Here is a 24548-nt window from a genome sequence, read left to right on the forward strand (position 1 = left end):
CTTTATCACATACAGTATCTCCATATTTTTAGAGCTCTTTCATAAGATGATCAAATGTTAAAGAATCTTTTATAGATGCAATTCAGTACTATTGTTTTCTCAACCCAAAGGACTGAAAGAAAAAAAAAACATTCCTGCTTCTGAAACTTTGGGAAAAGAGACAGGAAAACTGCAAACACCACAAAGAAATATCACCTTGGGGCAGCAACAACTTGATCACTAACATTTTGAATGGATTTTAGAAGACAAAGCAGCATTTTTAATTGTAAACAATTATAAAATAAATTAAATATGATTAAAAACAACTTAGCCATATTGTCTCAGAGGGGTAGCTGTGTTAGTCTGCAGCCATACAAATAACAAACAGACCTGTGACAATTTAGAGATTAACAAATTTATTAGGTCATGAGCCTTCAGAGCTAAAACCCACTTTTTTAGATGAAAAATATAGTTGTGCCAGCAACATCAGTTATTTGAGTACTAGATTGCAAAATGGACAAATATCTATTCAGGAGCAACCAAACTTTGCTCATATGGAGAGGTCATTTGACATCATCTGTGCAACCTGAAACCATAGACAATTTGCACAAAATGGATTGCAGAGGGTCTCTCAGAGACAAAGGTCCCAGTAAATGACATTGCTTTCATTCTCTGCTAAGTCTAGTATGGCTGGCCAGGATTTGTAGATTTTTTGTACAATAAATAGCCACACCACTATCATGAACAAAAGGGAAACCCAAGACTGCAGAGAACAAGTCCATGGGTTGAATTCATTATATTGCCCTGGTACTACCAATTTCTCTATCACTTATGAATGCACAATATGTACAACACAGGTGAAGCTCTACCAAGATAATGTGATATTGCGTGTTTTACACAGCAATCATAAGCTCTCTCTATACGTTGTGTGCCTCAGGTCCCTTTTCATAATTGAACCACTGTGTATGGGTTCAGAGAGGTAGCCGTGTTAGTCTGTATCTTCAAAAACAACAAGAAGTCCCGTGGCACCTTATAGACTAACAGATATTTTGGAGCATAAGCTTTCGTGGGCAAAGACCTGCTTCATCAGATGCATCTGATAAAGTGGGTCTTTGCCCACAAAAGCTTATGCTCCACAGTATCTGTTAGTCTATAAGGTGCCACGGGACTTCTTGTTCTTCTTGTGTATAAACCGGGCTGAATGCTACATGAACAGATCTATCAGTGCAAGACCCCTGAAATCGGGCGGGAAGAGCTCAGCAGGGATTGGAGACAACGACTTGCCTGTAGTAGGCATCAGTCAGCAGGCCTGACCTTGTACAGGGTGAGTTTGTGGGATGGAAACATTTACTGAACCCTTCTAAAAGGTATACCAGTGGCTATGCATCTTCATATCATCCCCAATGAAGGCAAGTGGACTAACTCAGGGGCCATGTCTACACTAGCCCAGATCTTTGAAATGGCCATGCAAATAGCCATTTCAAAGATTACTTATGAGGCGCTGAAATACGTATTCAGTGCCTCATTAGCATGCCTGTAGCCACAGCTCTTTGAAATTGCTGCTGCTCACTGCCACGCAGCTTGTCCAGACAGGGCTCCTTTTTGAAAGAACCCTGGGAACTCTGAAATCCCCTTATTCCTATCCGTCTCATTAGTAATCTTCAAAATGGCCATTTACATGCCCATTTCAAGGATTTGGGCTAGTGTAGATGTAGCCAGAACATTTACAGCCACATACATGTTCAGCGATAACCTTTTTCTTACACCCTATTTAAGTTAAATGAGATTAAGCCATTGAAACTTTAATTCGCACTGAGCACGGGGTATCTGATGTCTGACAACAGGAAATGACTGTTACTTGGCTCTCATCAAACACAAAAACACTGGGGGAAAAAAAGGCCTCACGTCCAGAAAGACTTCAGACATGCACTTTGGAAGAATGATCAAAATTGTTTTACACACATTCACATTCTTATTCAGCCATTGGTGAACAGGAGATTGACAGCAAGGAGCATAAGACTGGCATTTAGCCCCACTGCTGCATGAAACTGCAAGGCAGAGGGTGGTGAGGGGAGACAGGGTGGGTTGCGAGGGATGCAAAATTAACTCTGTCTGTTGCTGGGGTTTGTGGAATATTGACTGCGACAAAATCATCTTAGCTTAAGTCACAGAATAATTTTAGGAGCAGAGTAAGGAAAATTAATGATCTTGTATATGAGCATAAATTACAGGATCAAGTTATTTTAATTGAGTATAGACTTTCTCAAATGGAAAATAAATACAGAAAGTTAGGGCAGATGGCAAAAGTTCATTTTCCAAACTCTTTTAGTTAGTATTTAACCTAACAATTTTATTCCTTCATTCTAACCATAACCATCTTCATTCATAAACTTATAAATAGACTCAGGTTGATTTAAAAATCAAATCTTCTAGATGGTGACAAGCAAAAGTAACACAACAAGGTGGTGAACATTTTAGTAATTTTAATACAACCCCCAAATGAGGTGATTTACCATTCATACTATTTGCATTCAGCATGGACTGTCATTTTACCAGACTATTCTTACATAGTTCAATAATGATAAGGTTAGCTTTGAAGTGGTTCTTTTATATTAATGACACATTCTCCACATGTTGGGTCACACTTAGGGTTAAAGAACTGGAAATGTAAATTAATGCCCATTAGGGTGGGTAATAGCTGATCATTAACTTCCGAATTTTATTAGATCTGCCAGTCTTACTCATTCTAATTAAAGAACAGTGGTAATTTTTTTTCCAGCACATCATTAATGTACTCTTCTATACTGACATTTTTCAACTGGAAATCAACTTTTTCTCTTTTTGGTTAAACTTTTTAATTTAACAAATTCAAATATAGTCTTACAGAACTTTTCATATTAAATAATTAAAACAAATATGGTCATTTTAATCTCATTTTCTTGCTCTAGAAAGAGAATTAACATCAGAATGTTGTAATCTGACTATGTATGCAAGACACAAGCGCTTATAAAGCCGACTCTAACTATCTAGATAAATCTAAATTATACCTTATTTAAAAAGATTTAAAACTGCATTTTGTTTTCAGCTGACCTTGTCTGCTGTCTGTTTTTAACCCTACGAAGTAAATTGAACAACAACAACATTCTTAATATACAGCAACAAAATACTTACGGGTCTCCATGCCTTCATCATCATCATCCACGACAGGTTTATCGTATGATTTGTCAATTGCAGCTCTGAAGCTCTCATTGCAACCTCGTCCTCGGATTATCCGTGGGCGTGGACGATGGAAGGGAATGTCACCGTTCAAAGTCACCTCAGCAACAGCTGTCTGTAGACTTTCTAATGAGCTGGATTTCTTCAGGCCTAATGAAGGACCCACGTCTCTCGTTGGGGAACCTTAGTGGTTTAAAAAATGTTAATTAGGATTAGTACAGAGAACTGTATATTTGATCCTCCACATTTATAGTGAAAGTCTATGGGAATATACTTAAACACTGTTCACATCATCTCTAATTTGTTGAGACTTCTGTGCAGATCTATTTATTTGAACAATAAATGAGTACATCATGTCTTACTCAATGATGTTAACAAGGTCAGCAATGTCTAACTCCTCAAGTCAGCGGGAAGTTACCCCCATCACTCTTATTTCAACCATCTGAGCAATAAAATAATTCTCAACAATTAAAAAAAAAAAAACAACAATTTAATATCACCAATATTCTTATAAACTAATGTTTTTGGCCTCCAACAATAATGGATGTGGGGTTTTTTTTGTCTTGTTTTTTTAAGCATAACATTTCACATAACCATTGGAATTGATGCAGAGTAAAAAGATTTTATTGATAATGAAGTATTTGCTTTTTCAGTGTGACATATAGAGAAAATGTTTTGCTTGCTAATTTCAAGTGGTAACAGAGAGGTAGCTTTGTTAGTCTGTACTCCAATTTCAAGGAGCTTTTTCAACTGAGTTTTAAAGACTTGCATCAAAACATTGTATTATACTAATTTTATAATGATAGCCCTCTGAACAATCTAAGTGGATCTGATGGGACTAGTTCACATATTGATTAACAAGATGTAAAGGATCCAAATTACTCGGTAATACTTCAGATTATCTGAAAAGGACCTGCAATTTTGGGACATACAAGTCTAAGAAGGGTGGAGGGACAAAGAACAGTCTGAGACCATCTACTATCAGTTGAACTTGATTTTTTTTAAACATGCATACAAGAAATCAATTATATAATAAAGGATTTTCTTTTCTACCTCTCTTCCACGATTGTCTTCCTATGCTTGTGGACCACATGTCTGACCTTTTATAATGAAGCAAACTAATGATCCAAACCATCTCATGAGATGGCATCAATGTTCAAAACAGCAGTCATACCGGAAAATTTGTCACTGAAACTTTCACCACAGGTAAGTCTACACTAGCGAGTTTTTTGAAAAAGCCGGGGCTCTTCTGAAAAATCCCATGGAGCATCTACTCACAAAATGCATTCTTTTCATATTAAATCAGAAGAACAAGGCACTTTTTCCAGTGGCCCTCTTTCACTCCCAGATGAGGAAGAGCACCTTTTCTTGAAAGATTCTTTCATAAAACAACCGCATATAGATGCCTGAGGGGCCGCTTTTTTTGAAAGAGCAGCCCGCCATGGCACCAGATTTTTTGATCTGAGTCATTCTTGGCCCATTCTTTCCCATGAGCAGCTGGGGTGTGGCCGTTCCCTATCAAAAGGGCAGACTGATTTTCTGATCTGCTTTTTTGTGTGTGGTTGCGATCTTTTGAAAGAAGGTTTCTTGGAAGAGATCCTCTGAAAGAACTTCCTTCGAAGTAGTTTAGACATAGGCCACAGAAAATAGTGCTAGAAAGAGGGATGAACAGGAACAAGTTTTGTCAGAAGTTCAAAAGTTCCATGAAGAACACATTGGCATTTACTCTACATGGACAGAAGGACGGGAGAAAAAATGAAACAGAATAGGAGGCCATCTGTGCGTACATCAGTTTGCTGGTAAAAATAGACTTAACAGGTGAGATCTGGGGTGAGTCTCTAGTTTTATTATTTGAAGGTGGTAATGAAATAATAGAAAACCCTTAGAAGACTTCTAGACTCATAGACTTAGACTCATCAAAACTAGAGATGGAAGACCTATTGCACATTTCTTGGTGTTCTGGCCAGTGTACCTATAAAAGTGCCATGTGATCACACTTCCAGCATAGTACACAGGCCAACAGTTCCCCTTATCAAAAATATTCTCCTTAACTTTCATAGTTATTTATACAAACAGTGACGAAGTCTTCATTTTGCATTAAATAATTTCAGTTTCGCATTGGTGTTTGCACACTACAGTTTTTTTGCATTATCATATCCATATTTAGTTCTTGCTTTTCCAAGTTATATGCACATAGCACTTTTTAACTTCATAAATAAAACACTGTCTTCCTCTACTTGCCAACTCTGTTCACTGGCTTTCCCTGATCTTTCTCCTATTTTTGATTATCTTTTAGGTAATAAGATGCATGAAACTGAATACATTGTTCCAATGACATAATACCTAGGTTGTTTTTTTTTTTTGTTTTTGTTTTTTTTTCAGATCTCAAATCTGATATCTCACGGTAAGTAGAGGCAGGTCTTAACTACTATGATTTGGGGACACTAGAAGGATTAGCAGTGGAAGGAATAGCATATGATGTGCAGTATGAGGAGCATGTGTGCCCTGAGATATATGTTTATGCTGTGTAGAAATGTGAATAAAGGTGCATGCTTCCAGTGAAGCTCTGTGATAGGGGGTGCGTACCTGGATCTCTCTTATAAGGTCACTTGAGCACACTCACTTCTTGATCTTCTGGCTAAGAGGCTAAACATTATCTAATACATGTGGTCAGGGTGTGGGGGGAATGTGGGTGAGTTGTAGGCATGTGTGCATGAGGGGTTAAACTAGACATGTGTGAACTCACATGGGGACACGGGTGCCCAAAAATGCCCTTTGAGAAAGGGCTGTTAGCAACCTGCAGGAGCATGCCACATTTCCGAAGTTGGGCACCTGGGTGCCATAGGGCTGCAAGTATGTGCCTTACATGGAAAAATGACGCGTGTGCCAGAGTGGGTAGGTGTCTTTGGGGGACATAGGGATGAATGAACGAACATTATATATAGTTTACAGGGTGTTGGTACACACAGCATGGTTTTCACTGGAAGTGTTGCTTCATTACAGATGGCTGGCTACATCAACAAGTCATTTGTCAGGAAAATATACCGGGGAGGAAAATGCTGATAACTTCAAACTTTAAAATAATAATAAAACACCTGCACCCTCTCACACACAGTTCATGTTGTATGGGGGAGGTTCTCTGGATTGCTTTAAATGAAGACTTCTAATTAACTCTAAAACAAATAGAAATTAATTTTGCCTGTATAATATGCCTAGTGATTACTGACAAAACTGTAAATGTGGAAAAAAGTTGATATTTTCATATTACCCTATAATGGAAAAGGCAAATTTATGATTTTGAAATTAACTTATTTTTAAAAATTGCTGTTTCTCAGGGATTTGTTGCTGACCACTACCTTTATGATTATCCTGTTCACACATCGTTTCAATTTCTCTGCTCAGTTTTAAAGAAGACTTAACCAGATGTTTTCAAAACAGTTGTCTTCATATGAAATGGCCACAGATGATAATGATATATTAAAATAAAAATAGTTTTAGGATCACAGTAGTTATATTATTTCTGTGGTGATACTACTTGTTTTCAGCTTCTGTATCCTGTCCACATTTCTGTTCATGGCCACCCAAGTTCAATAAATATTGCTACCATTTCTGCAATCCATTATTAGTTTTACAGTACTCTGGGAGCATTAGGTCATATCCCATCTAGCCTTCCCTTTGGGAAAGCATGACTTACATAAATATGGTTCTCACAATGATCTTTACTGGGCAGAAGGAAATGGGATTTTTCTAATTGTCCTTTATGAGCATAAATGGGCACATAATGCTTGCTTTATAATTACAGTTTACAAAAAGAATGTATAGACATTCAGTAATTAGGAAAAGATATAAGAGCATTTCATACAGAAAGATAATTTGGATTTCATTTTGCAGTAAGGAGACTGCAGTAAGTTGCTAGGTAATGGAATAACCTCTCCCTTTGTATAGAAAAGTGAACTTATCTAACAGCTGGTTTATTCATAGCTGTCTTGTCTTTCAAAAATTTGGCAGGCTATTTTTTTCTGTCTCATGGATGGATTTTAGCAAAATTTAATCCTGAATAATACACTGCTCATCACTTTTATTATACTTCAGGAACCAGTATAAAAGCTTCTGTGTGTGTGCATGTGTACATGCAAGGAAGTAATCTATGCAAAAGGTTTCAGGATAATGACTAATGGGAAATATTTATCTGATGAAGATAGGTGAGAGCTGTGTGAATATTAACCTCAAACTTCAGCCCAAGTTCAAGAAAGTTGGGCGAACATAGTGTGAGGTTTGTTTGCACAGCTGGGAAGACATCAAACTCCCTTCCCAGCTGGTCTTTGTTACTCACCCCAGCAGCTGTTCTATGCCTCCAACTATGCCCATAACCCCAACTCTCCAAAGGTATCAATTTCCGGGAAAGGAAGGGTTGTTCTTGAAGGTGCGAGTTCTACAACTTTAAACGTCCAAGTGAATCTGCAGGAGCTGGTTTGTTCCCAGTGCTTGAGGTCCAAACTGCAGTGATTTTTTTTTTTTTTTTGTTTTTTGTGGACCTGTATGTGAACCAAACACTGCAGAGTTTGCACAGCCATGAGCTGGATTATTTTTTTCCAGCAAGTTCATACAATCAAGAAGGCAGCTGTGAAAAAAACTTTGGCAGCTGCTGTTTAAGTTTGCTTGGTTCCAGGCTGTTCCATTTAGCTCAGAGCTCCTCAGGGTTTTGTGACCAGAGACCCTTGCTAGGCAAACGAAACCAATTGCCACCCCTCTTCAACTCTGCCATCTTAAAGAGCAGCATGGGGGAAATTTGCATTGTTGCTGTTCTGCACCGCAGGTTGCTTGCGCATCTCTGGGATACTCTGATGGGAAAATGCTGTATTAGCTTATGTTGGGGGTCAGTGGTGACTTTTAAATTTCTAGCTGGGTTCAAATTTAAGATATTTACATTCACATTATAGTCCTCAGAAGAAGGACTGTATTGTTGTCTAATTTTCTTCGAAAGATACCTAGTACAACAGGGCCCAAATTCAGTTTGGGGCCTCGTAGGCACCTTACAAATTGTATAACAATATCATTGTTCATGACTCTGGTATGACTAATACATGCTCCGGGGAGTCAAAGTGTCCTAGTGGACAGAGCACTGGAGTGGAACTCAGGAGAGCTGAATTCTACTCCTGTTGCTTCCACTGACCTGCTGACAAGTATCAGAGGAGTGGCTGTGTTCGTCTGTATCCACAAAAATAATGAGAAGTCCTGTGGCACCTTGCAAACTAACAGATATATCGGAGCATAAGTTTTTGTGGGCAAAGACTTACTTCATGAGATGGTGAGTGACCGGGGCAAGTCACTTTTCCCTTTGTATTATGTTATTTCATTTTGGAAAATGGGAGTTACTGATTTCCTTTGCTAAAGCAATTTGAGATCTGGAAGAAAGAAAAAAAAAACAAACTCCTTTGTAAAAGTAATTTGAGATCTGGGGAAAAAAGCTCATAGAACACATGCATCTGGTGAAGTGCATCTTTGCCCAGGAAAGCTTGTACTCCAATACATCTATTATTCTATAAGGTACTATGAGACTTCTTCATTTTATTGGGACATTGACATTGTGGACATTGATCTCCTGCAGGTCAGTTCAGTGGGTCAACTGGTTCCACACTGGAGCAAGAACAGTGAGGGAAGTTGATGGGAGAGTTTCTCCTATCACTCTCCCATGATGCGGATGCTGCCGAAATTCAAACTAAGGTACATTGTCTCCCCCTACACTATTCACACAGATGGAGCTGAGTATCTCAGTTCAGCTTTTTCCTCTATTGAAGACAAGGCTGAAGCATTATCTCACAGAATACATCCCCTGCTCCTTCCGACACATGAATCTGTCTTCACAGGCATACACAATGTTGCCTGCAGTGCACACAACGTTCCCCCCACATAGGACACACATATTTCTAAACTTAAGATAATCATAGCTTATATGAAACATTATTTCTTGCCACCCCAAGTGCTTTAGTTCTACTATTCTGCTATGCTCTCCAGCCCTACCAACTACATCATACTTTCTCCCCTTTTTGATATTGTATTAAGTATTTATATAGTGTTGTATCTTTGCCTGATAATTTCCAAAGATACAAATCATATGCAGTCCCTGATTCAAAGGACATGTGATGTTTCCTTTATCACTGATTATTTAAAAAGTCTGTAAAATTAATTTTTAATTGAATTGTCTTGTCTAAATAATTTAGTGCACTTCTTTTTTTTTTTTTTTCTTTTTCTTCTTTTAGAAAGCTGTTCTTGATCCTGCGGATGAAAAAGTCAAAACTGGAATCATTGTTAAAAAAAAAATTAATTCAGTTTCTAGTTTAAATAAAACTGTAAAAAAATTACTGCCTGAGATTTAAAGTCATCCTGCTTGCTAATTAAAATAAAAGAGGAGTGTAGTATTTCATACTGAATGGTTAAAAATAAACTAACAGAATACTACAAAGTAGCTGATATTACTGATATAAAAATCTGACCTGCTTCTGAACTGTAAAATTGTGCAAGTCCATATTATATTTTACTAGTCACATAAGAGCAGCAAGTCAGTGAATTATTTAAAAAAAAAAAAAAAGCACTCTATTAAGTTCTGATAAACTAAAACCAGAATACTTTCCCCCACTCAATAAAGGAGCAACATTTTGGTTTAAAGAAAGAAATAACAAGTCATTATATCCTCAACTGAAAAAGGGGAAGTTTCTTGAAAGCTGATGACATTCACCAAGGAAAAAAAAAACAACAAATGATTTAGACAAGCTCTGAAAAACATCTTTAGCTTTAGGACAAGGCATATATAGAAGTAAGAAACAACAGCAGTTACTGTATGCTTAAGTCTGGATAAATGAGCCATGCTCAATTGCCACTGAATATACTTCTAACCTCTGGTATGAACTGTAAACTCTGCAAGGATTAGACAGTTCAAGTGAACTGGAAAAAGAAAAATAATTAAAAGTCTATTGTAGTACCCAGCATTGGTGAGGACTTTGCTTTCCCTTTTGGTCAACAAAGTTAAACCAAATTTCACTTTGACAGAGTTTGAGTTTATTTTTATAAACTAAATATGATGAAGGTTGTCATTTTATATAGTTCATCAGAATGTAGCTCATCACATGTATTGAACATTCATCTTTTAAAACATCACAAAAAATGTCTCCACCAACAAATGCAAGTGGTTCACTTAACTACTGTCCTGAAGCAATGGCAGGACTCCATCAGTTATACATACAATTTGGTTAGTATTGTACAAAAACAAAGACAAAATCAAAGCACAATTTTTTTTGAGCCACTACGGCTGTAAATAAAATACTTATGTTGCTTATACTAGGTGGCGTTGTGGTTAAGGTTGTGCCCTTTGACCCAAGTCATCCAAACTGTGTCTCCTTGGAACTTAACATAGGTTTTCCCTGAGGAATGATTTGTACCTTACAAATAAAACCTAAATCAGTGTGCACCACTAAATATAACAATTATATGTGCTTATTGCACATGTGAATCTTTAGGCAGTATAGTCACAACTCTGTCCTTGAAACAAGCTACAAAGCTAAAATTAGGAGCTGATCTTGTGGCTTTCAGTAGTGCTTAGTACCGCAAGTAGCCCCAGGAACAGAGATATGCAAATGACTGGTTTTATAGTTTGCTGGACAAAGAAATAAATCAAAGAACTAAAAAAGTAAAATAAAATAATAATAATTACTGTTTATTTTAGATTATGCAAAACACTTCATTAAATAAAAGAATTGTCAAGAATTTAAAAAATAAAAACAAGGCAAAATTCAAGATTAAAAAACCCTGAAACATTTCATTTTGAAAACTCTGAAATGAAAAGTTTAAATGTGTCTCTTTCTTCTGACTGAAATAATTTCGTGAATTTAACACAGTTTTGTTGAATATTTCAGTCAACCTGAACTTGCATTTTTCAGCAAAACAGTTTTGGAAGAATACTGTCAATTAAAAAATTGCAGAATTGGTTCCTTATGTTCTAATCCTACAAAAATGTACATACATTTAATTTTATACACCAAGCAGCCCCATTGATGTTAATGGGATTACTCTATTTGTAATGTTAAAGCGGCACCTATTTCCAACATTCTCACATTAGTCAGCAATATCTGAATAGATATTCTATTGCCTCATACAGGTTATTATTTTAAGAGCTATGTTCTTCCAGTGTATTGTTTACGCTATAAAATGTCATTTATATAGAGAAGCAATGGTAAAATACTAATAAGAAATGTGGGTGGGATGTCTTATCCCTTGAGTTCTGCTGAAAAGTAAGTAATACTTTCAGGTTTAAAAGGTGAATTATTCCTAATTAGACCTAAGGTATGTTACTATGTCATCTGTATCTAGCCTAATTAAAACAGCATTCTAAAGGTCAAAAGCTAACTTGCATTAATAAATTGTAAAGGTTCATCATTGCAGCTGGCACATTATTTTAATTACTAATAAAAATATGCTTTGAATGCTATTTTTCATGATCATTTAACACCTCTCAGGATGCCTGCAGTATGAAACAGATTCTATTTACACATTCATTTGTTCAAATATGCTGCTGTGTTTTGAATTCTAAACATACTTCAGCATGAACAAAAAATTTACAACTTTATGCAAAGAAAAACTTGTTATTTGCAAGCATGATCTCTGGACATCCCATTTTAAGGTAGAATTCAAGGCCCCGAAGAACAGATTTCAGGATCTTTGAAAGACAGACAGACAGACAAAACTAAAGTGAGTATTTATGAATTTCAGGAATGCAGAAAGAGGTGTATAGTTATACTGTCTGGCCTGCTTTGAGTATACTACTCATATATTTAGCTGTACACAGAATTTTCTCTGGTCTGTGCTGCTTGATCTTTCACAACAATAGAAAACAGCCATGCAAGTATTGGAATATTCATGTTTTCATGCAATGTGATTGGCAGTTGTGTAATTGTGGTAAGCTGCTTTGACCAAGGTTTCTATAGCAACAGCCTTACTGTCAATTCTTACCTGTTTTCTGGTCATCCATTGTACTGAGCTTAGTCTCGTCAGCTACTGTTAAAAGGTAAATGTATAAGGTTAGCCCCGTTAGTGCCCACACCCCACATGCATACAACATTCCATATTTCTAAGTTAGGAGGTAACACCACACTTCATGCAAATAATATGCAACATTGAGTAAATGTTCTTGATAAAAATGGCAGCAAACTAGTAACCATCATGCAATTTGTCAGTCGTTTCCATATCACAGGCAGGTACAATATGTTATTTACATGTTAGCACATCACAGCTAGCCAAGGCAAGTCAGTCAACACCACCAATGTTACTTTAGAGAGGGTGGTGAAGTAAGGATTTGAATTAAAATATCCACATATATTATAAAGCAAAAAGTACTCCTTGCATTTTACTAATTTCAGCATTTAGAGTTTTTATTAAACTCTCAAAAGTTGCAATTTAACATTAATAGTTTCTGCCCTTCAAAACCTGTATCTAATGTCAGAACTATGGATAATTTAATTAGAAATATTTTATACAGATATTACTGTATGGCCTAAACCAGAAATGGGACTGAGACACATTTTCTAATATGCTGCTTCATTTACTTAGCATTTATTTTCAGTAACTTTTACTATAGACAACCAAATTGGAAACAGTCGAACAGTAAATGTATAACTATAAATTGAGAATATGGATCTCTTTCCAATGTCAATTCAACAGAAGTAGTAACTTTTTTTAAAACATGGTATGCGGTGATTTTTTTTCAGTACACATTTTCATTTTTTATGAAACATCAGATAGATACAAGGTGGGTGACAGAGACAAAGCAATATCTTTCATTGGACCAACTTCTGGTGGTGAGAGAGAGACAAGGTTCAAGTGTGGAAGAAGAGCTCTGTGTAAGCCCGAAAGCTTGTTTCTCTTTCAGCAACAAAAGTTGGTTCAAACCTCACCCATCTTGTATCTCGAATATCCGGTGTCAGCCATCACTAAAATAACAATGAACAACAATAGAATATCTTAGCATTTAAGTACAGGTTGAACCTCTTTAGTCCATCATGCTGTAATCCAGCAACATCCATAATTGGGCATGATTTTAGTCAGTCAGATATCCACTTATCATGGGTGTGGCTAAATTCCCCATGGTGTCATAAAATTTGATTACAGTCACCAGTCCTGGATCTCAGTGTTCCATGCTCTTATTTAGCTCTAATTTACCCCAAATGTCTTCTAAGAGCTCAGAAAACAGTGGAACTGTTGGTAATGTTGCTAGACAATACTAACTTTCTGTGGTTTGGTAAATTCTCTTGTTCGGCACCAGTGAGGTCCTGAGGGTCTACAGAGGTTCAATCTGTATTTATTCAAGTATAATAATACACATTTGCATGTTTACAACAAGCAAATGTATGGACATTTACACAGTTTACAGGCCACTTAACAGCTCATGTTTTTAATACCTCTACATCAACACATGCATGCTTAGCTCTGTGTGCATCAATCTCATATTTGAAATGACAAAAATCTATATTTACATCATCAAAATATTCAGATAAAACATAAAAAGAAATATCACTCACTACCTAAGTCCATACTTTTGGATTTTCTTGTTTTAACAAACTCCAACTGACTGGCATCTGAAAATTGTTTTGTGCGTTTTTCTGACATGCTCTGGCGTCCAAAACCCTCTCGCTGGAAGGCAAGCACTGGATCAACATCTGGGCTAAGAGTGCTGTTGGAAGGGAAAAAAAGAAAATCACGCAGACTTTTATTGAGATCATGTAACCTCCCTCATCTTCAGAAAAGAGGACGTGACATTTCATAAATGACTTCTACCCTCTCTCTCTGTTGATAAATTGGTTAATTTTAAATTAACCACTGACGTAAATGGAGTTCCATCAGGAATGAATCTGGCCTATTTTGTCCACAGCAACAGTAATTTATCAAGCATCAATAATTAAAAGCCTACTAAATGGTCATGAACACAAATGAGCACATAATGCCTATACATAATAAAATAATGCACAGAAAACCACAGAGATATTAGAAGGACAGCGCGGTTTGCTCTGATTTTCCATATATCTAGGAATGATTTTTAAGTGAGTATTTCTCATGCTTAGGGGCATGCATGGTTTGTTTTCCAAGTGTTTCTATAGTGCAGCAGTAAAGCACAAAATGTGTACTGATGTATCTGAAGGGCATATTAATTTCTCTGAAACTCTGCAACTATAAAACCAAGACCGATGCTTGCAGCCCCAACCAAAAACATACACATCCAAGAGTCACTTGTGAATTTTTCAGTGTATTATCTGGGTTTAGCCTGACTAAAAATATTGCACTAACATTTTCCCATTTCATTTTATTGGGCAGGGATGGGTGGAGGGTGGGGTGGGGATGAAGGGTTCATGTTGATCAAATCACTGTGATATGGAGTCTGTTCCTGGCTTTTCCATGGGCTTCCCATGTGAACTTGGGCAAGCTATTTAGCTTTTCATCAAGAAGGGACTGTAGTATGTCCCTTTCCCACAGGACTTTGAGGATAAATTAGTGCTTGTACAATGAGGAGGGAAACTGAAGAAAGAGTTAAGATTTCAGGACAGATTTAATTTGCTGTGGAGTTACGTAGCCCAGGAATGCTAGCTAAACCTACATCGGTACCCATTATACTATAGCATCAGTGTGTAAAGCTCAGGCTAAATATGTGCATACTGTAATTATGAATTGGTTTATTTTGTAGAATATGAAAGAGTTTTATGATAGGCAAATGAGATAAGGACGGGTGCATGAATGACAACAGATGCTTGCTCGAAAGTGACAGCCATACAAAACTTTTCACTTATACAGGTCCTGATCCTGTCCCACTGAAGAAAATGTCCAATGTCTCTTATCCTAGTGGTTTTAGCTCAGACCCACAGTACCTTACATATGTGGTACTCACGGCCGTGATTTAGCAACGCTTCATTTTTTTTCTGAACTGGGGCTCTACAAATATCAACAATTTAAACGTCACAGTAGCCCCGTGAAGCAAGCATTATTCCCGCATTACAGACAGAGAAAACAAACTTTTTGAAAAGTGCAACTGTGAGTTGACTGTGCCTTGTGGGAGGGATAGCTCATAGGTTTCAGCATTAGCTTACTAAGCCCAGGCTGTTGAGTGCAATCCTTGAGGAGGCCATTTAGGGGCTTGGGGCAAATAGATTAAAAAAAAAAATCTGTCAGGGATGGTGCTTGGTCCTGCTGTGAGGGCAGGGGACCAGACTCAATGACCTCCCAAAGTCCCTTCCAGCTCTATGAGATGTATATCTCACATGGGCTTAGGAACATGTTCTCAATCACTTCAATTAAACTTATGGGTGTGCAATGCCTTTTAGATCATAAGTGTCTTTCCAAAGGTCACACAGGAGTTTTTAGATCACAATATTGGTATTTAATGATAAATCTGTTAATATTAAGTGAGGAATTTCTTTAGCAACATCTGTTAATATGGATTATATACATTAGAAATGCTCAATTTCATCTGTCTGAACAGAATGCAATTTGTGAGTCTTTTCTTGCAAGGGCAAAATTTCCTGTTTGTTTTGGCTGCTTGTTCTTCGATTGGTTTGATCTTCTTCACATAATTGCTTATTTATCCAACATATATCAAGTTTCTTTTAAAGATGAATATCATGTTCATGTAAATTCAGCTTTTGTAGGATTATTCACTTGAAGTCATATGCCACATGCTAGCATTTGATGATGAAACAACCAATTCAGAAGTAGACCAACGAGTGCGGAAAACACGGTTTGGTCTGAACACAGGAGGAACTAGAAACTCCTGAGTTGTGATCTCAGCTTTTCCATTGAGTCTGAGTCCTTGAGCAAATCATGTAACCTCTCACTTTTTCTTCAACTTCCTCATCGGCACCTATTATCCTTACTTCCCGCTTTGAGTTATCATCAGGAGTAGTTATTTAATGTTTAGAAAATATGCTAAAGTTAAAAATTATAAGCACAAATAATTACTTTTTCCTCTCTTCCAGATACAAATTACTACATGGCTCAATTTCATTGAAATCTAGCTTGCTAAAAATATCCGCATGCCACATTATGCTACCAGTTTTAATGTGCACAATATAAAAAATTAAAATATATTGCTAATGAGGCAATGCCTACTTCAATAATTAACAAATACCAACATCACAGCCATCTGAACACATATACCGTGTAACTCAAAAGTCCAACTTGAAGGTAAAGAGTCACAAGTTAAAAAATAAGCACAGCTGAGTAAATAAAATGGTTAATTTTAGTATTTTTCAGCTATGTTAAAGCCTATATAACATTACTGCAACTCCTTTAATATCCATCATAATTTACTATGTTTCAGCATACTTAACAAATAAGATTTCTGGAACAACAACTGATTCTTAAAAGAATGTAACCGTCTTTTGACCCTCAGTGTTATTAAAATTCCAGTTATTAATCCCGTCTTATTGCCCCTTTGTTTTCATAACATTTTCATCAAGGATTAGGGAGATATTGTCAGGCTGGAAAAGCTTACATTTTCTGCTGTGATTCAGAACAGCTGCCATTCTTGTTTGGATAACCCTTCCTCCATATTCTTAGCTTTACCCTTTGAGCCTTAAAGCAATATCCTACAATGCACCTTCATTTTACAATTCTATCTTGATCCATTAGCAGTAGGAAATTCATTCAACAATCTACTTCTGCTGCTATTTATTTTTTGCAAATAAAAAGCGTTATATATGAATAAAGACATAAACTGATCTGCTCTTTTACCTGCAATTGCATCTGAAGACCTCAACCATTTCTCATAAAGGTAGCAATTTAAAAGGGTTTTTGTACAAAATGAATTCCATAATATCTAATCTATTTTCTTTGCCATTATTTTCCTTTGCGCTTAGAAAAGTGTATGACTAGTATGTTACACTGCAGCAGTAAATATAAAAAACATCTGCAGATTTCAAATGGGCTTTCACAGTCTACAGTGGAGGTTTTTTCTTCTCTTCTCCCCAACCCCCGTTCAGTGCAAAATTTGCTCAGAGATAAGTATTATATGTCGTCTTAAGCATCGTTCAATGTAAAAACTTCAGGTTTCAAATCTAAAACCTTTTACTAAAGACAGAGATGGACATTTCAAGGGCTTAAATTACAGGTGAGACTTTTATAAGGGAAAAGCTGCAATAATAAGAGAAAAGCAAAATGAAGACAAAAAGCTGTTTTTACTACAATCATTAAAACAGTGGAGAATCAGGAAGAGCAATCCCTGAACATCAACTCAAATTAAACATAAAATCAAAATAGAAATAGCTGACTAGTGTAAATCAGAACCAAAGGGCATTGCTACTGCTATTTTATTAAGATATTGCTGACACATTCATAACAGACACAGGAGATGAGGGGAGTAAGAAAATTCTAATTCTTCACTCTGCTTGTGTTAATTATCACTACACCCTTAGGAGGTTGTTCCATAGAGAGGATCTTTTATTCTTCTCATTGCTGTACATAATTACTAGACTTGCAATTTAATGCAGTTTTCTGAGATCTGTACTAACAGTATGCAACATTTCCTTTATTAAGAACAATAAACAAGTTAATAATGGGACTAATAAATTAGCAGCTGGAGCTCATAGGTAAAAATCTATACATATGATCAAGATTCAACTTAACTGGAAAGTAAAACATGAAGTAATTTGCTTTCAGTGTTTTAAATTTTGGAAAGTATTAGTATACTACTAATAAATCACAATGCAAAACATAATATTTATCCTAAATATTCAGGAAATCTTCATTTGTTAAATGTTATGTGATCATTAATATATTAGCTGCTGGCCTATTTTAAGAACACCCTTAATGTCTAATTAGATTATCTAAACATTATCATCTTTAATACTGTAAAAGCTGACGTGATAAATGCCTCAAATAGCAGTTCATCGCTGACTGTGATTAAAGTCTCCTAAACACTAGTACATAAAATTACATCTTTCATTTTTATTTTGTAGAAATCTTATTTATAGAGAAAATGATTGAGTAACTTGTCCCACTGAAATTCATCTTTAATACTTGATAATCCTAAATTTGTAATGAGGCAGTCATACAGATGTTGAGATTTTCCGATTAACTATTAGGCTGGCTAATCTGACTATAGTGGTTTGAGCACTGGCCTTGTAAACCCAGGGCTGTGAGTTTAGTCCTTGAACAGGCCATTTAGGGGCCTGGGACAAACAGGTTAAAAAAAAAGAAAAGAAAAAAACTGACAGGGATGGTGCTTGTTTCTGCCGAGGAGGCAGGGGACTAGACTTGACCTCTCGAGGTCCCTTTCAGTTCTATGAGATATGTGTACATGATATTAATTCTGTCAGCACAGCTATATACCAATCTGGTCCTACTAATAGTTGGTAACACTTGTCTAAATGTGTTTTGACCCACACAAAACCATTCAGCTAGAAAGTAAAAGTCCATCAAAATTATCTGCACCAACTCTCTTACTGAAACAGTGGCAATAAAAGGCTTAAAAATGTTGTGGTTTGAATGTTAAAAATCAAATTAATATTCAGCATAGCCAACCATTAAACTAAGGAGAAAGAAATAATGCAATTGACTATTATTTTCATGTTTGGTACTATGGTCTTACCAGTCTGTAGATTCATTAATTGTGGCTTTGGCCCATGAGCCAACATCTGCTGTACCAAATCCCACATCATCATGGGAGCTGGAAGATGACTGGTCCGAAAGATGAGGAGGAAGTACTGGCAGTCTATCATCTTCAATAATAACAGTGTCATCTTGTGGCATGTTCACTGTTGGAGAAAGCTGGTATTTGCCTATTTAATAAGGGGAGGAGAAAGGGGGGAGAAATCTGATAAAGCCCCGAATTACGTACCATATATTATCCAAACGATAAAATGTCATGTCAAATCTGTCACATCACGGATAAGACTGACGTAATACTATAAGTAAAATTGCATGAGACTTACTACATAGAAGTCTGAAAAAGGCATGTGTCAAGTACTTATAAGCTACTGAAGGAGAATATTAACTAGCTTACGGTGATGATCCTCAGAACTGAACAGAAGTTGTTGAAAAGGAACAATGACAATTGATGGGAATCACTACCTCCTGTGCACCAGGCCGTGGTCACCAAGGTGAACACTTTCCAATTTAAACAAAAAAGCACTCCAGCAGCACTTTAAAGACTAACAAAATAATTTATTAGGTGTTGCACTTTCGTGGGACAGACCACTTCTTCAGATCTTCGCCATGGACTGCTTTTTTGTTTTGATAGTATATAGACTAGCACAGCTCTCTCTCCATTACTATTTTCCAATTTAGTTTTTTAACATTAAGAACTTAAATCCATATTTAGATGCCTGAAGAAATGGCTTAATTTTCAGAAATGTTGAACATTTGTAGCTAGAACTGGTTGAAAAATTTGAAATTTGGATTTTTTTTACTTCCACAATAAAATAATTAAATAAATGAATAAAAAATTGGAATCAGCTATGTAGATGCCAAGATATAAATTTAAAAACCTAGATTTATGCACCAGACTTGGAAAATTTGGCTCAAGACTTTTGTTCTGTTCTAACTGAAGCTCAAGTGAATTTTGACATTGATGTTAAAGGAATCAAGACAGCATCCTCATATTGAATCAAAGAGATGACATATTGGCTGACTATTGCACCTCATATGTGAGCCTGCTTCATTGGAACTATGCCTGCAGGCAAGACTTGTTACACTGGAGCCTAAGGTGTATTAAAAATAAGGGAGAAGTTGTTTCTTCCCAGCTAAAAGTCTATTTGGATCTTTTTGAAGATAATACCCCTGTCATTCTACTGTTTTAGATATATGTGGAATTATATTTTCCAGTAATATGTTCATTTGCATGACAGGGTTCTTGAGCTGCTTAACAAAAAGCAGATGTAACTTTTCAATTGATATAAAAATCCGTGTCACAATGGGCCTTTTTTATTACAATGTTCAGTAATATCACTATAATTTTAGCCTGAGTCACCACTTCCTGTTTTTCAACGCAAATATGCTCAGGGTGAAAGAACAAGTAAAGACATTTAGTAGAACAGTAAAACTGATTTCTATAGAAAATGATTATCCTCAAAACTTTTCCAGTTTAGCCTCAAACAGATAAGATTACCATAGTATCTGCAATACTACTGAGCCAAACTTACTTATATTTGCTATAAAACACCAAACCGCACTATAAATATTGAAATAAAGCTATTTAGTTATCTCAAGAAATTTGACAAGTTATTAAAAATGACTCCAGTGTATTTGTTATTCATATTTTTCCACATGATAGAAATGTCTGTGTAATTCCTTATTTTACACCCTAGACACTGTTGCTTGCTAAAATATTGCCTTCTAAATGTTTGGTTGTTTCACAGATGTAGGCTTAAGTATTCACAACAAACCACAATGAAAGATGGTAAATACTGCAGGAACCTTTGTTTTGCTATAAAATTAACTAACAAAATTCTCATGAATATTTTGAACAAAAAATTAGTGGACTAACCATATGGTATGATGTATTATATATGTATATGTAATACAGACACAGCACAGCATGGTACCATATAGTAATAAGTTACCAAGTAATAAAAAATACCAAGAGTTAGAAAAATTAGTATGAATGCACGTTTTGCTCATCTCTTATAATACACATCAGCACAAGTGTGAAAACCTGTATAGAGTTATAGGACCTACAGCAATTGTTATTTTCTCCTTTCATATAATCTTGTTGCTGTACTGTTATTTAATTGTACCAATAGACTGATAGGAGAGAATATAAACTAATCTAACTGATAGCTAAAATTCATTGTATTAGCTAATCAAACATTTTATATCGTTAATTCAAGAAAAAATCGTAGCTGAAATTTTGTAAAATAGATTAAAATGATTAGAATACATTGGTTCCACGTGGCAAACCCGCCATCCTTACCACGCTGAAATGAATATGTTCCGTTTGCATAACAGCCAATTCTTTGCCCAGCAATTGCTTCTTTGATGGACAAGTTAATGGTTAGCCTGGCAGTGTACTCCTTATCAAACATATTGCCTACGGAGACTGTTAACTCAGTAGTTAATAAAGTCTCCAGAGCTGATTGTGAAAAAGTAGAACCTTACTGCATTTTAAAGATTGAAGGTCCATTTAGAGAGGCTAAAGAAATTGAGTAGCATTTTAAACTTACCATCTACCATTCTGAATATTTGACGAGAGTGAAAAGTGACATTTTAATTATATAACTCCACGCACCCAGACTTTTCATGGCAGAGAAAACCAAAAGGGCTTCACTTTCAGGAAATTGTTGGACACACCCCAACAACAGAGAAAGTCAATCACATCTCTTCTGTGGAGAGCTTACAGATAGTTGTAAACAAGCTGATGAACCTGTTGCATTACAAGAAATGTCTAAAGAAAAGCTGGATACCTCACACCTAGCACTCTTTGACAGGACTTGATTGGACTACTGATTAAAGAGTGTGCTCTTGAGATTGCCTGCTGGAACTCTACAACACTCTTTACGAAACGGGCTCTCAATCTAGCGAAGTTCTACTCATGGTACAGAAAGGAAGAGAAAACAATAAGGAATTCATCTGCAAACTTTTGAAAGATAATAAGGTTACAGATAACAGTCAGCATGGATTTGTCAAGAACAAATTATGTCAAACCAACCTGATAGCTTTCTTTGATAGGGTAAGAAGCCTTGTGGATAAAGGAGAATGGCGGACATGGCATACTTGCACTTTAATGAGACATTTGATGCAGCATCAAATGTCCTAATAAGTAAACTAGGAAGATGCAACCCAGAAGGGGCTACTATCAGGTGAGTGCATACCTGGTTGCATAACTGCTCACAGAGAGTTGTTATTAATGGTCCACAGCCATGCTAAAAGGGAACAACAAGTGGGATTCCACAGAGGCCAGCTCTATTCAATATTTTCATCAATTATTTAGATAATAGCATACAGCGTACACTTACCAAGTCTGCAAATAATATCAAGGATGGGGTTGCAAATGCTTTGGAGGATAGAGTCAGAATTCAAAATTATCTGGATTAACTGGTCTTACAAAAATAGGATGAAGTTCAATAAGGACAAAAGCAAAGTACTCCACTTAGGGTGGAACAACCTGTTTCACACATGAATAATGGGAAGTGACTCCCTAGGATGGAGTACCGCAGAAAGGGATCTAGGGGTCATAACGGATGACAGACTAAGTATAAATCAACAGTGTGACACTGCTGCAAAAAAAGAAAACATGATTCTGCAATAAAAGGACTTTAGTGAGCAAAATACAAGAAGTAATTCTTCCACCCTGCTTTGTGCTGATCAGGCCTCAATTGGAGTAGTGTGTCCACTTCTGGCCACCACATTTTAGGAAAGATAGGAAGACACTGGGGAGGGTCCAAGGAAGAATAGATCCAATGTTTGAAGATCTAGAACAGTAGTTCCCAACCTTTTCACTAGTGCAGACTCCCAATAACAACCCCCCAAATTGTTCCCAGACACTCGTCAAAGCCAATTCTAACCACTATCATTAAATGAAAAAGGAAACCTAAATAACTAATATTTAAAATGATGCATACTCATTTCCTGCAACACTACAATTTGATTGCACAGCTCATCACAAAAAGTTACCACAATGATTCGTACTATGTAGCAACAAATAATAAACTTTTGGCTTATTCACGGTTGTTATTTCATTGACTTCAAAGGCTGGATGAGTGACAGTCTCAGTCATCAGTATGAGTCAACACAAAGCCTACTGCAAGATTTGGTGTTCAAAGCTGCTTCACACATATATGTCGTGTCAAAGGGCACCAGAATTGTGTTGCCCTCTAACAGCTCTGGATACTCAGTGGAGACATGAAGACAGTACTCAGTGAAGAACTTTTGTAAGAAGACCAGCTTTAAAGTTTTGTCACAAAACACTTTGATTAGGCTACTTTGCAATTCTGATGTGAAACTTATGACGGTGTCACTGTTAATGCATTCAAAGGGATTTCTAATCCAGTTGTTTCTGGTCTCTGGATTTGGAAAGTATTCTTGCAGCTGTGTTTTCAGGCTTTGCAGATGCTCCCTGACTATATGTTTAACATCACTGAAGAACTGCATTTCTGATTTAATCAAAAAGTAAGGGGAATTGTTAAATGAGTTGTAGTTGAACTAATAAATTTGACTGGACCGCAGTTCTAATTTCTCTATCATTGCTTCAATTTTGTCTCAAACTTGAAAATGTGTCACTGCTTTTCCTTGAAAAAGTAGGTTGAGACCATTAAGATGGCCAAAACGTCAGCTAAGTAAGCCAATTTAGCCAACCAATTAAATGGATGAGCTCAAACTTTGTGACCATCAGAAAAATTCTCAAATTGTCTTGCAGCTCAAAAATACACATTGGGACTTCCCTTCTGGTGAGCCAGCCTGCCTACATGTGCAGCAGCAGTTGACAGTGATCATTGCCCATATCACAAAAAATTGCAAACAATCTTGAATTGAGAGGACCAGCCTTGCCATAGTTAACAACTTTCACAGATTCATATGATATACTCTAAGTTGGCACGGATTTCCTTAGTGGCTAGGGCTTCCCTGCCAGTGCTACGCTGAACGCTTGTTGCATATGGAGCAACTGACTTAATATGAGTGATAAGTCCACAGTGTTGACCAGTCATGGCATGAGCTCCATCTTTTCTAACCCCAATACTTTATTTTCCAGTCAATTTTATTCCCAACAATAAAACAGTTCAGCTTATCAGAAATTGCCTCTGCAGTTGTGCATGTGGGTAGTAGTTTGCAAAAAAGTCAGTCCTCCTTTACCTTCCAACTGTATGCAGACCTGACAAAGACAAGAAGTTGTGTCAAGTTTGCATTGTTAGTTGTTTCATCCATTTGTAGTGCACAGAAGTGATGCTGGCATACTCTATTGTTCCCTCATGGTCTCAACCACTTGCTCAATTCTGTATTGAACTGTATTATTTGACAATGGGATCAGACTTTGTTTGCATGCCCTCTCCCCAAGAACAGTATTTACAATTATCTTCTTCACTGGGGTTGTAAAAAAGAGACATCATTCAGCCAGCTCCCATGCTCTGCTCCTCCAGCCAATCTCATTGCCGCGGCTACTGAGATGCCAGCACCAAAAAAGCATTGTCTGCCATTAATATTAGCTCCTCCCTGATGGGATATAGCTTTCCCATCTTTGCTATTAGTTGGGCTACACAGTAGGCGGCTTCCGTTTCTCCAGTATTGTCACTACCTGATCATGTTTTTGTCATAAGCTTTTTTGCCTTCCTTGAACTTGGCAAGCTTACTATGAAAATAATCAAGAGGTTTGGACTCATATTTGCTAT

At 36.6% G+C, this 24548-nt stretch overlaps 1 protein-coding gene across 8 annotated transcripts in view; it reads right to left on the minus strand.

Annotated features, from left to right (window-relative positions):
• PARD3 (par-3 family cell polarity regulator) overlaps positions 1 to 24548 on the minus strand; it is a 735311-nt gene that overhangs the window by 201944 nt on the left and 508819 nt on the right. For 6 of the 8 annotated variants that reach the window (XM_074984984.1, XM_074984976.1, XM_074984979.1 and 3 more), the window contains 4 exons: positions 18818 to 19007; positions 13767 to 13915; positions 12199 to 12243; positions 3151 to 3378 (listed from right to left, as the gene is read on the minus strand). In XM_074984984.1, coding sequence (XP_074841085.1) covers positions 3151 to 3378; positions 12199 to 12243; positions 13767 to 13915; positions 18818 to 19007 — 612 coding nt within the window. The remainder of the gene's footprint in view (positions 1 to 3150; positions 3379 to 12198; positions 12244 to 13766; positions 13916 to 18817; positions 19008 to 24548) is intronic. The other 2 variants (XM_074984978.1, XM_074984977.1) reach the window with 2 other exon arrangements.

This window comes from Carettochelys insculpta, chromosome 2 (assembly GCF_033958435.1).
Source record: "Carettochelys insculpta isolate YL-2023 chromosome 2, ASM3395843v1, whole genome shotgun sequence".
In the NCBI taxonomy this organism is placed as follows: Eukaryota; Metazoa; Chordata; order Testudines; family Carettochelyidae; genus Carettochelys; species Carettochelys insculpta.